Source organism: Oryza brachyantha, chromosome 8, assembly GCF_000231095.2.
Source record: "Oryza brachyantha chromosome 8, ObraRS2, whole genome shotgun sequence".
Taxonomy (NCBI): domain Eukaryota; kingdom Viridiplantae; phylum Streptophyta; class Magnoliopsida; order Poales; family Poaceae; genus Oryza; species Oryza brachyantha.
Genome location: NC_023170.2, coordinates 2632871 through 2645790, shown reverse-complemented (window position 1 = coordinate 2645790; position 12920 = coordinate 2632871). Strand labels below are relative to the sequence as shown.

General features: G+C 42.3%; 3 protein-coding genes and 2 non-coding genes across 5 annotated transcripts; 4 read left to right on the top strand and 1 right to left on the bottom strand.

Annotated features, from left to right (window-relative positions):
• Nucleotides 1-306: 306 nt before the first annotated feature.
• On the top strand, nt 307-2769 carry LOC102700730 (40S ribosomal protein S3-3). The gene is made up of 5 exons (XM_006659099.2): nt 307-457; nt 545-864; nt 1967-2021; nt 2114-2245; nt 2350-2769. The coding sequence occupies exons 1-5, from the start codon at nt 428-430 to the stop codon at nt 2497-2499; spliced, it is 687 nt and encodes a 228-aa protein (XP_006659162.1). The 5' UTR covers nt 307-427; the 3' UTR covers nt 2500-2769.
• On the top strand, nt 1059-1237 carry LOC121055247. Its single transcript, XR_005812394.1, has one exon. It is a non-coding gene; the product is annotated as a small nucleolar RNA snoR143 (small nucleolar RNA).
• LOC121055246 lies at nt 1526-1695 on the top strand. Its single transcript, XR_005812393.1, has one exon. It is a non-coding gene; the product is annotated as a small nucleolar RNA snoR143 (small nucleolar RNA).
• Nucleotides 2770-3201: 432 nt separating the features above from the next.
• Nucleotides 3202-7258, bottom strand: LOC102700451 (probable polyamine transporter At1g31830). The gene is made up of 2 exons (XM_040526820.1): nt 6968-7258; nt 3202-5083 (listed from the first exon to the last, which is right to left on the bottom strand). The coding sequence occupies exons 1-2, from the start codon at nt 6968-6970 to the stop codon at nt 3608-3610; spliced, it is 1479 nt and encodes a 492-aa protein (XP_040382754.1). The 5' UTR covers nt 6971-7258; the 3' UTR covers nt 3202-3607.
• A 3271-nt stretch (nt 7259-10529) lies between these two features.
• LOC102700167 (60S ribosomal protein L13-1) lies at nt 10530-12555 on the top strand. The gene is made up of 5 exons (XM_006659097.3): nt 10530-10575; nt 10755-10891; nt 11433-11566; nt 11886-12044; nt 12127-12555. Exons 2-5 carry the CDS (start codon nt 10783-10785, stop codon nt 12349-12351), a joined length of 627 nt encoding a protein of 208 aa, XP_006659160.1. The 5' UTR covers nt 10530-10575; nt 10755-10782; the 3' UTR covers nt 12352-12555.
• The last annotated feature ends 365 nt before the right edge of the window (nt 12556-12920 follow it).

Below are 12920 nucleotides of genomic sequence, written 5' to 3'. Positions count from 1 at the left end.
TACATTAGATAATGTGACGAGAAATTAAGTCGGGCCTCAAAACAAGATCAACAACCTAAGACCTTCTCAAATTAATGGTGACCTATATTAGGTCCATGCCCCCTCTCCTTCATGTCCCCAATCTCACCCTCACCTCTCATCATCAACAATACTTGGGCCTCCATATGGGCTTTTACATTTGCAGTTGGGCCCGTCCGGCCCATCCGGACCACGTAACACCACCCGGCCCACCTCTCGCGAGCGCTCTCACCCAAACCCTACCCACGAGCGGCTACCTATAAAGCCGCTCGTCTCCTCCCCCCTCCCCCTCTCGCGCCGCCACTTCCCTTCCGCCGTCCTCTCCCCCACAAAACCCTAACTCCCCCTCGCCCGCGCGCACCTCGCCGCCGCCGGAGCAGCCGGTCGCTGCTCCTTGTCCACACCAGCCATGGCGACCCAGATCAGCAAGAAGAAGAAGGTACGTACGGACCCCTTTCCGTTCTGCGCTTCGATTTGAGCGTCGTGTCGATCTGATGGGTTTCTGTTTGTGGGGTTGCGGGTGCAGTTCGTCAGCGATGGCGTGTTCTACGCCGAGCTTAACGAGATGCTGACGCGGGAGCTGGCCGAGGACGGCTACTCCGGCGTGGAGGTGCGCGTCACCCCGATGCGCACGGAGATCATTATCCGGGCCACGAGGACGCAGAACGTTCTCGGCGAGAAGGGGCGCAGGATCAGGGAGCTCACCTCCGTTGTGCAGAAGCGCTTCAACTTCCCCGAGAACGGCGTCGAGCTCTACGCCGAGAAGGTCGTCAACCGCGGCCTCTGCGCCATCGCCCAGGCCGAGTCCCTCCGCTACAAGCTCCTCGGAGGCCTCGCCGTCCGCAGGTATAACAAACCCCTCGAATTGCTACCTCTCGTTGTTGCCAGATAGGATTGTTCTTCGTGATGATTATAGGATCTTGTGGGACAACCTGATAGTCTAGTGTGAGCGCTTTACTGGTGGTTACACATTTGTTTGTACAAATTCTACATGTTAACAGCCTTCCGATGTGTGTATGGTATATGTATAGTAGTGTTAATTGCAGCACCGCACTGGTGATTTTTTTTATCCTGCTTACTGCCCATGTTTGTGGGATATTGGGACTGGTGCATAAAGGGAATGCTGTTCTTTGGAGCAGCGGTGGCCAGACAACCGTCGAGATAGATCCACAGACGAATGGCTAATGTGTTATTTGTCTACTAATTATATCTCATATTTCCTACACAATTAATCACTGCCTTCTAGCAATTCGATGCTCCAGAGTTTGCTCGTATAATTCTAGTAACGGACAGTAAAATTTAGGAAGGGATGTTTTATGGGTTTGTTTACCCTTGGGGTACGAGGTGTCAGTGGAGTCGTTAGTCAGGCAATATGTTTTCTATGTGTTATAAAGTCTTTTCATGTGTTCCTTTATGCAGTGAGATGATGCTGTTAAATAATTTAGATTGCTATTTTTGCTGCAAATCCCACTACATTTATAGTATGACTGTTTTACTGTGACTGTTCCTGCGCCAGGAATTAGTTTAGTCCTGCTTTCCTTTTATGATGGTAGGATGTTAAAACTGGTGCACAAAGGAAATGCTGCTCTTGAAGCAGTGGCGGCCAGACAACCGTTGAGATAGATCCACAGATGAACAGCCTCTCTGTTGCTTGTCTACTAATTCTATCTCACATTATTTGTGACATTCATTCATGTTTTTGGTCTGAGTTTTTCCTGCTTAATGAAGTTTGCATTGATATCTCTTAATATGTGCTTAATGTGGGGCAGTTTGTTCTTTTGACTTGGTAACCTGTTTGCCCTTTTCATGATAATGCAAAGAACATTGCCATCTTCTTTATGCAGGGGTCTTATGATCTTATAATGCCACCTTAGATCTACCTAGTGTTCTTTTCTTCATCATGCTGATGTAGCTGTCATGTTCACTAATATGCTTGTTTGTGTGGTAGGGCTTGCTATGGTGTTCTTCGCTTTGTTATGGAGAGTGGTGCCAAGGGTTGTGAGGTTAGTTTCTTCTAAATTTGAATAACATATGGAAATATGCATTTTCTGTCCTTCCATTAAGGTGAGCTAATCTCTTCAATGCTTCTATGCAGGTCATTGTGAGCGGAAAGCTCAGGGCCCAAAGAGCCAAGTCCATGAAGTTCAAGGATGGCTACATGATCTCATCTGGTCAGCCAGTGAATGAGTACATTGACGCGGCTGTGAGACACGTGCTCCTTAGACAGGTTTGTTTGGTCCACTACTAAGGAAGTATAATATATTAGTATAATATTCTCAATAACCTCACATGATAGTCAACTGAATATGCTTGTTGATTTGCTCTTTGCAGGGTGTTCTTGGTATCAAGGTGAAGATCATGCTCGACTGGGACCCCAAGGGCAAGGTTGGCCCGATCACCCCTCTGCCGGATCTTGTCACCATCCATGCTCCTAAGGAGGAGGAGGAGCTGCGCCCTCCGGTCTTGATCCCAGAGGCATAAGCTTATGAGATTTCACATCTTTTTGAAAGCCTTGGGCATGTTTGACAGTACCCCTTAAAACGCCAGTTTGGCATGTTCTAGCTAGGTCTCTGTCTTATGATAAGCAAGGGCAATGCAACACTTGGTTACATTAAGTTTTATGGACAAAAAGTTATGTTCTGGTGCTATGTTATTTTTTGTTTAAACTAAGTTTTGCCGAGACAAGAGTTACATTCATATGTATGTCAAATCGTGGTTTGTACCTTCTATGCTTCCATCTTGTCCGTTAGCAAATTCGTTCTGTTTATTGATATATACATTCAATCTGCGCGTGGTGTAAACTTTGCCTGCTGCGATGGGTTGGGAGCAAGAAATCACTGTCCTATTTCTTCTTTATATCATCAGTCACTAGACCCAGAATAGAAAATATTTGAAACGTTATCTGAACATTACTTTGCATTTTGCAAGTCCCAGTTTCGAACACAGTAATCGCTTTGTGTTTTGTGCCAACACACGAATCAGTTTGTTTAGGTGCTCTCCTGTCCTGTGGAGAACTGGACTGGAAATACAGCAATCAGGACTATTCTGAGCCTTTTTCGCTGGGCTAAGCGGTGTATATTTTAAAAGGTTTCTTAATAGAAATTAATTTTGCTATTAATTGGATAAATTGGTATCATAAAAATCATAAAATCTTTACTTTTTCATAACCACAATTTGGCACAAATGGTTGGTTATTCTAGCTGTGACAGCATTAGTAACCTTCCGTTAACTAACGTGAACTCTTCCCAAGCTCCTTTCCCTGTACCGTCATGATATTGTACCATACTAGCATGTGTCAATAACTAAATCAGCAGCACACGTATCATGCTATAAATCAGCAGCATAGATATCATGATACGAATAATACTATTGGCAATAGCTAAAGTATTCCTCGAACTGACCTGGGTTTACAATCCTCCCCGATGCCAACATGGTATACAAATAGCATGATGACAACTCTCTTTTTGTCTAATTAAATGAAGATCTTTGGGAGCCCACGAGGAGAAACAAACCGAGAATTCAATTTCATTCTGCCTAGCATGGCAATGGTTGGGGAATCTACTAATCTCTATTTCCATGCATATGCAGGTCAGAACACAAGCGGCGTTGTGCTATCTTCCTCGGCGATTGAATCCGGCAAATCTGGGAGCTCCGCGCTGATGGAGAACTTCAACCACCGCCTCTTCTCCACGTACACCAGCCCCGGCTGCAGCGCAAACCCGACCAGCATTGCTAGGATGCTGACCACCATCACCTTGAAGGAGGCGAGCATCATCACCACGACGATCAGGATGGTAGGTGGGATGATCATCAGGACAGCGCCGATGGTGCCCAGCGGGATCTTGTAAGGTCGGGAGGCGTTCGGGTGGACCACCCTCAGCTTGATGAAGGCGATGAATTCCAGGATCATACCGAAGCAGTAGAGGTAGTTCTCAGCAGCGATGATCTCCTGGAAGCTCATCCAGGACAGCAGGACCACGCCAAACGCAGAGAACAGGATGCCAATCAGTGGAGTTCCATAGCGAGATCTCTTGGCGAAAAATTCTGGTAGCATTCCCCGCTCGGCCATCCCGAGAAGCTGGTAAGAATCACTGCTCATTTCAGTAACAAAATTGCCCATGTTCGACAGTGCAGCAGCTGCTTGAATCCATGAGTGCAGCCAGAAACCACCGAGAATTCTCGCGACATCTGAGAAATACCCGTCTGACCACAACTCCCGATCGACAGGTACTGCAGCTGTACAGGCGATCAAAGGGTAGAGGTATCCCCCCACCACTAAAACTAGAGCATACGACAGTGCCCTTGGCAGTGTTCGCTTTGGATTCTCGACCTCTCCAGCCAAGGTACTGATTGAATCCCAATAGTTGAGGTTCCAAAAAAGTGTGTTTAGATACAAACCCCAATTCACATTCCCCAAGTCCATTTCAAGCCATCTTGAGGGTTCGATTCGGGGAATAGCTATTAATCCCATAACGAAAAATGGGAGGAGAGAGAACACACCAAGAAAGACTGCCACCCAGCCAACTATTGTCAAGCCTCTGTAGTTCATGTAAGTAAGTGCAACTGTAAGGATAAGCACTGCCAAGGTCCTTGGGAGACCACCTCCAAGAACTGGAACACTGGACTTGAGATAGTCGAGGAAGAGGACTGGATAGAGAGCATTATCTATAACACCGCTCAGCCACTTCGCCCAGCCTTGCTGAAAACCCCAGAACGGTCCAAGAGCTGAAGAGACCCAGACAACGTAACCACCATTCTCAGGAAACATAGTTCCCATCTCAGCAGTAATCAGAGCTTCTGGAACACTCCATATGAGTGCAAACAGCAGAAATCCGACAATCGCTAGGAGTGGACCGGCAGCCTTGACACTATCCTCAATCCCAAAGGGACCCCCAGAAACTTCATAGAATATGAGGAAAATGAGGGGGACAATGGAAACCTTTCGGATGCCATGACCTCCCTTATGCTCTTCGCCCTCATTGACACTGCTGTACTTGATACCAACAGAGTCCCCCATGGGAAGACAAGCTGAATTTGCCCGTGTTATTGCTGTGTTCCTCAATTTCTACAATAGGAAAGGATAATGATTAATACAAATGCAATCCATGGGATGTTCCTTGTTTGACCGTGCAACATATGTATTTGAAATGTAAATGATACAATCTTTGAATAGGTAAATGGAACTTGAGCGATGGATTAATAGTTATTACCCACAACTACTAGGTTCTGGAATATGGGTACATATAATAAAAGAAGCACTGAAAATTTCAGAACCCCAACTCACCCACAAACCAAATGACTATTTTGGTCACATAGGACAAGTATAGTTTACTTGCCTGCACCAATAGTACTATTACAAGCATTGTGATTAGTTTTTTATAGTGTATGGTGATGTAGCTAGTTTAGAATTTGAACTTTTCAAAAGTCAAGCAATGACTTTACATAACCAGTCAAAACAATTGCACCATATGAGTTTTTAAGTTGGCATAAGAGCAAGTTCAGGTGAAGAGCAAGCTATCAGTAAGTTTAAAAATAACCTGAGAGCAGAGAACATAAGAATTTGATCATCAAATAAACTGCGGAAGGTAGGACTCATGAGAGCTAAAACATGCCATCGCATGAGCCCCATGGTGGAAGTACATGACATAAGAAAATCACCATAGACACCAAAGGATTAGATTATCATTCTCTGGTCATCGTATCAGAGTGACATTTCGAGTGAAAGCGGGTTGATACATCCAATTTTCTACTATCATAATGGCATGACAAAGACAGCGGCGAAATGAGAAGTTTATTTGTTAATAAATGACGGGGAACAGTGGCATGAAAAGACAGCAACTCTCTGTGAGATTTTATTTTCTTTATTCAATAAATTTTGTGGATACCACAACGATAACTGCTACTTTTGTCCCCCCAAACCTTCAAATTTTTTTCCCTATGTCTCTATTATTTAACCATTTGTCTTATTTAAAAATATAATTAAAAGAACTTAAAAGAACTAGTTACGCATAAAGTAATATTCATATTTTATCATCTAATAACAATAAAAATATTAATTGCAAATATTTTTTAAATAAGATGAATAGTCGAACTAATGTATCCGAAAAACTGGAAAATGAACTTATTTTGAGACATTTTGAGACAGAGAGAATATGTTTTTCCTTCGTGCTTCAAAGATATCTTAAAGCCTAAAAAATCCTCAAATAATTAAACAGAGATAAAGAATCGTTCTGTAGCAAAGCTATAACATGCAACATTTCTACCAGGCCAAGAGAGAACCTATTTCCAATACTGAAGTGTACAAAACAGCAACGACCGCAACTTGCAAGCAAAAATTTCCAACGTGGAAGGCGGAAGCAGCCCTTCTTTCTGCTAGAAAGCATTAGTACGCATCTGGAAGGTGAAGATTTATTGGTTTCTTTGGAACGAAACATCGGATGGCACATGGGAGTAGAAGTAATTAAGGACATCAGGGATCAATTCAATGGATGACAATCCTGAAGTGATGAACACTGCAACGCCTATATCCATTTCTTTCGGAGAAAAATAACAGAGAGAATCGAAAGAAACAGCCACATCTGTTCGTCGGGATTTTGCAGGTAATTGAAGGGAGAGCCTAAGAGTTCTATGCTCGATTCAGAATTCGATCGACACCCATCCGACCGAATTCCGGAATTCGATCGCTCACTAGAACACTAGGATTACTTCACAGCCGCTAACCGAAACGAGAAGATCTCCGCGGCAAGACAGGCACGCACGGCATCCGAATCCGCATCAGCAGCGAGTAATCCCCGAGCAGAGCAGCAGCCACATCCCACAGACGCACAAAAAAGAAAAGAGAGGAAAACAATCGAAACCATCACAGGAAGGGGGGGGGGGGCACGCGAGCGGCGTGCGGAGTCTAGCACGGAGCGGGGGGAAGAAGGCGGCAGAGGGCACCGGCGCTCACCATCTACCTACCGCGCGCGGCTGACGCGGGCGGCCGTCGACATGCACCCGTGGCGCCGGCCGGCCGTCCCTCCCAGCGGAGCGGCGCCACGAGCCCCCCGCCCCCAGCCTCTCTCTCTCCCTCCCTCCCCCCGTCGCCCCACCACCACCACCACCGGCGGCGAGCAAGCGACGGCGAGAAGTCGGAGGAGACGGTGGCCCACCTGTCAGAGAGAGAGAGAGAGAAAGAGAGAGGGAGTCGAGTTGGGCGATGCGATGTGAAGACTTGGGAGGAGTTGAGATGCAAGTAGTAGTTGTGTGTGTGCGCGTGTGGTGCGCCGCTCCACATGGCAAAATAAGACGGACACGCGTGATGGACACGCATGCTGCTGATGCTGCCCAGGCGCCCTCGCGGCGTGCGCCGTTGGATCTGGTCCGATCGCGGCGGTGCAAAAGTGCGAAACAGTCCAAGTCCAGCTGAGACTCAACCAACAACAACAAAACAATGACCAGTTTATTATTCTTGCAGCCTACAGGTGACATAGCTTAATACTCATCGTTTGCTGTAAGATTTGATTTAAGTTTTACCCCCTCCTTTTCTTTTCACCTATACCAAAATTTAAATTTTTAACTTTTCTTTTCGCCTATACCAAAATTTAAATTTTTAACGTTAAATTTAGAGTTAATTTTAAGAATTTTTTTTATCGAAGTTTATTTTTCAGCATTAAATTTTGGATCGCTAAAAATATGTATTAAAAATTCTATTCATAAATTATTTTTTCATTTGCAAATATCGTTATCTTTTTTCCCAAAAAACCAAGCAATCACTCTTATAGTCCTAATCATCGATGTTTTTAATTAATTAGTTTAAATACAAGATAAATGATATATATATATATTTCCCAAAAAATAATATCATGATATCATAAAACTTATTATGTTTCAGGAATTTATTTCAATATAAAATTGCTTATCAAATTTTCGATGTTTGATTAAATCATATCCTAAATATAAATATTTTTGACCAGGACAGTAATACTCACCAACTACTAATAATAACAGGAGGTTAGTATTGTTCCTAAGTGTTATCCACGACATCAAAAGGCACCACTTATAAGATACTCCACTAACCCACAAGTTGCCAGCTAAAAAGATAGTTTCACTACTAAAATTTATACAGTAAATATGACAATTTGTTCAGGTGAATGGCCAGAGTGACTAGGGAGAAAAGTTCTAGATAGCGTATCAGGGGTCATTACGGATTATAGCCACATAACGGATTGTAGACGTTATTGCGGAGCTCTATATTCCAATAGTGAAATAAATATACTACTTAAAATATTAATAAATTGTATATGTATCATCAGTTTATATGAGATCAATTTACTCGATAAATTATAAACAATAATTAGTGACTCCATCCGTTCTAAATTATATTTATGTCTATGATTTAAAATTTAAATTTATGCACTTATTTCCATAATTTTAATCATTCAAATAATTTCAGAGCAAACTAAATGTTTGCAAACAGAATCTAATCAATTCAATATTTAAAAATTAATTAATAAATTCACTAAAACGAAATCTTTTGACATTTCACTAGTTTATGCTAAACAACCTAAAATATTTATATTTTAGAACAACAGGTGAAACAAGAAATTTCCTAAACCTAGGGCTTAATGATAAAGTATAAATTATTTGGATAAATTTTAACTAAAACTTAATATATCTCTAATGCATTTTTTAGCCATGCGTGGGGCTCAAGCCCAAGCTGACCCATGCCTGGTTCGCCCCCAAATAATTTACTCATAACATATCATTTAGATAAGTCAAAAAAAATTAAATTTTAACAACATGTACCAAATAGTGGCCACAAGCCCACGACAGGCTTTCATTATTTTTGCCGTGAGTAGGAACGTCTTGGGGGCCGATTGTTTGTGTTTTTTTAAAGAAAAAGTCGAACGATATATTTGTAAACTGAAAAATAATTTATAAATAGAACTATTTTAGCGATCTAAAATCTAAGGCAGTAAAATAGACTATATTAAAAAAACCAAAAAAATTACATTAAATTTAAAGTTAAAAATTAAATTTTGATATATAATCATAAGTTGAAGCGAAAAGAGACGCTTGTTGCCGCTATTTGATATTTTGACTAGGAGATTAATAGTCACCAACTGGTATCGTTGCTAAACGTCATCCACGACATCAAAAAAACCCCTTGCTAGATACTCCAGCCCACAGTGGCCACCAAAAAGATATTTTTACGACTACAGTATCTATGTTCGCTCTGCATGCTAAAATTATATTAGTAAGAGAAAAGGAAAAAATATTTTAACCATTAAATTATGGTTGGTCTAGAACATAATGGTGTTGATTGATATATTTATAGGAACAAAAGATGACTTGTATATAAAATCTAATTATACTTCCAAATCAATTGCATAGAAAATAAAATTTAAGAGTTGCATATTGCGTAGAAAATGGAATCTATTTCTGCTTCGATTATCTAGATATGTTACGTCATTTTAGGACTAATTTAGCTAACTAGAGATTACTAATTTACATTATATAATTTGTCTAGATATCCATTGTCCATTGAGTCATTGGTAAGAGAAGTACCAAAGTCTAACCACACCATAGTACATATCAACTAGGAAAAGTGATTTAACCTACATTTGTCTCCTAATAGAGTTTACATGACTATCCATCCATCAGGTTACGGCTCTCTATTGTCATGTTAAGTTTCATGATGATAAAACGTGGATAATAAAAATATTTTTTAGAATGTTTTTAGTTTTATCTTCAATTGATTAAAGATTAAGATAAAAAAAACATAAACATCCTAGATTAATTTAGAACCAAACTTTAAAATTTAAAATTGACACAAGACTATTGTTTTACCAAACACATGGTAAACGCAAACTCCCGTATACAACAAGCTCATCCGGGTGAACGTGAGCAGTTTTGGAGCGTGTCTCAAGGAAACGCCTTGACAATGTTTTATGTAGCTCAATTTGAACTAATTGGCTGATTGGTCGATGTGCACCTATACTTTTAAAATTTTATGTCGTTTTGAATACATTGTTCCTCGAATATTTTTACTTGACAAAAAACAAATATATTTTAACGAACGTATTACGTATGCATATCCAGCCAGAACGATGAACGGCGGCGGCGGCTCACCTCACCTCGAAACAAAAGAAAAAGCAAAGTTGCCTCGCACATGCCACGTGGAGGCACGCATGCCACCGGGGGCGCCACGTCACGCACACCGAACCACGTCAGAAATCCACAGATTCCCCCACTATACATATCTTATTCCGTATTCCTTTTCTTTTTTTCTTTTTTAAAAAGCAAAAACAAAAAAGGGCAACGAAATGGGCCGCTGGTCCGCTCAGAAAAGCCCACGAGGCCCACTCAACCCATGAAGCTGTCCATCCGGCCCATCTAGAGATGCTGAGCGGATGGAATGATCTGGGCCGTCGGATCTAGGGCTGGAGGCGGGCGAGCGCGCGGCGGCGGCTCCCTTATAAGCACCCAACCCTACCCTCAAAACCCCCCCTGCCGCCACCGCTCGTCTTCCTCCCCTCGCGCCGCCGCTCTCCTCTTCGCTCCGCCGCCGCGCAGGTACCTCCTACGCTCTCTCTCTCTCTCCTCTCCTGCCCATTCCGGCGCGCTAGCCTAGCCCCCGGCTCGACGCGCGGCGCCGGTTGTTCCTCTAGTGACGCCAATTCGATTCGCTCTGATCTTGTTTGCTGATTTCGCGTTGGTTTGGTGATGTGTGTTCGCCTCGGTGTGGTGCGCAGGTAAGGAGAGGAGGAGGAGGAGGAGAAAATGGTGAAGCACAACAACGTTATCCCCAATGGGCACTTCAAGAAGCACTGGCAGAACTATGTCAAGACATGGTTCAACCAGCCCGCGCGCAAGCAGAGGCGCCGCATCGGTGAGCTCTCATCCTCGCCATTTCGCATGACTTCGTAGCAATTGTTGCTGCTTTCGCAGCTGTCTGTTACCGCTGCTGCCTGTGCTCAAACGTTTATTTCAATTGAACCCGTTAATGCGCTGTGTACTTTTCTATCCATTTGATGCATGTCCTATTTATTACATGATCATATTCTATATTAGAGGTCAATTCATTGTTATCTTATTGTATGTTGCCAAGTTATGTTGCTTGCGTATATGAAATGTTAATTCATTTGTTGATTCTTGATTATTATTTTTTGCAAGTATTTCCTTGTATATCACCAACCATTTTATTTTTTTCGTTATGCACATTATTTTGTATGCAATGATTAAGTTGTTTCTGACACTATCCATCACCATCTATCTAGGGTGAGTTGGTAAATAAGTATGGCTTCATATACATTAGATTGATCATACTTAGATTTCTTATTAACAGTAGGAACTCTACAGTATCGATTGTTTGTTGTTCATGCATATCAATCTCTATGGAAATCATCTTACATGTTTTTGATTTTGCACAGCTCGCCAAAAGAAAGCCGTGAAGATCTTCCCCCGCCCAACATCTGGCCCTCTTCGCCCCATTGTGCAGTGCCAGACTTTGAAGTACAACATGAAGTCGAGGGCTGGCAGAGGCTTTACCCTTGAGGAGCTGAAGGTGATATTTACTTCATCAATCTCTATACTGCATTCATTTTAGACTGTTTGCTTAATTTGAATTGCTTGCTTGATAATGAAGAACATAGTTGTAGATCTTGATGAACATAGTCAAGTAACAATTGCTTTATCAGTAGAGAAGAATCCACCTTCTCTTCTCTTAGTGCCAAATTGATATAGTAAACATAATTAAGATGTTAGCTTAATAGTTTGATGCTAAAAATGTGTTCTTGCAACAATGTCATCTGTACAGAAAAATAATGTTTGCACGCATTATATACCTTTATATTTCTGCTGATGGTGTTTTCATATAATTGCAGGCGGCGGGCATCCCAAAGAAGCTTGCTCCAACCATTGGAATTTCTGTGGACCACCGCCGCAAGAACCGATCACTTGAGGGACTGCAGGCTAATGTCCAGAGGCTGAAGACATACAAGGCCAAGCTGGTTATCTTCCCAAGGCGTGCTCGCAAGGTCAAGGTATGTCTGCAGTTTGTTTTACTTGCAAATGTTTATTGTAGGTATTGTTTTCTGGTTATGAACTTGAACGTGCCCTTGTCAGGCTGGTGATTCCACTCCGGAAGAGCTTGCCACTGCCACCCAGGTCCAGGGTGACTACATGCCTATTGCTCGTGGTGAGAAGCGCTCGGTTGAGGTTGTGAAGGTTACCGATGAGATGAAATCGTTCAAGGCTTATGCTAAGCTCCGTGTTGAGAGGATGAACCAGCGCCATGTTGGTGCCCGCCAGAAGAGGGCTGCGGAGGCCGAGAAGGAAGAGAAGAAGTGAAGGGATCGGACATAGTATCTGTTTTTGTTATATTCAGCAGCTAGTGGATGCTATCAGGGACTAAATCTAAATTTTGTTTTTGTGCTGGAAATAGAAACCAACTTATCATTTTGGTATCAGCATACCCCTTCTGTTTGATATCTGGTACTGATTTGCATGCTCTGCTATCGAATGAAATTCCGTCCATGTGCTGTGTCCGATTAATCTTTGCGGTGCCATCTTGTACACGCTTGTTCTGGGTGTTATTGCTGATACTGATAATTAGAGATTCTAAAGACAGTTGTTTTAAAAGAGTGCTGCTATACATATGACCCAGACCTATGTTGTTTGACTAATTGTGAAAAGAAGATATGTAACCATAGATCAACTAAAGACTTAAGATCAATTAAAGGAGAAGGAGAAGCATGTAACCTACGGAAGCGGGAGTTGGTTGCCGTGTGATCTGCTTGTCCCATACCTTTGAACTTTTGAGAAGACCTGCATGTGTACAATGTACACGGCGCATGACTTGACTGCAGGGGTACGTTCAAAAACTTCCAAAACTTGGAAAGAAATTCCGAAATACAAAA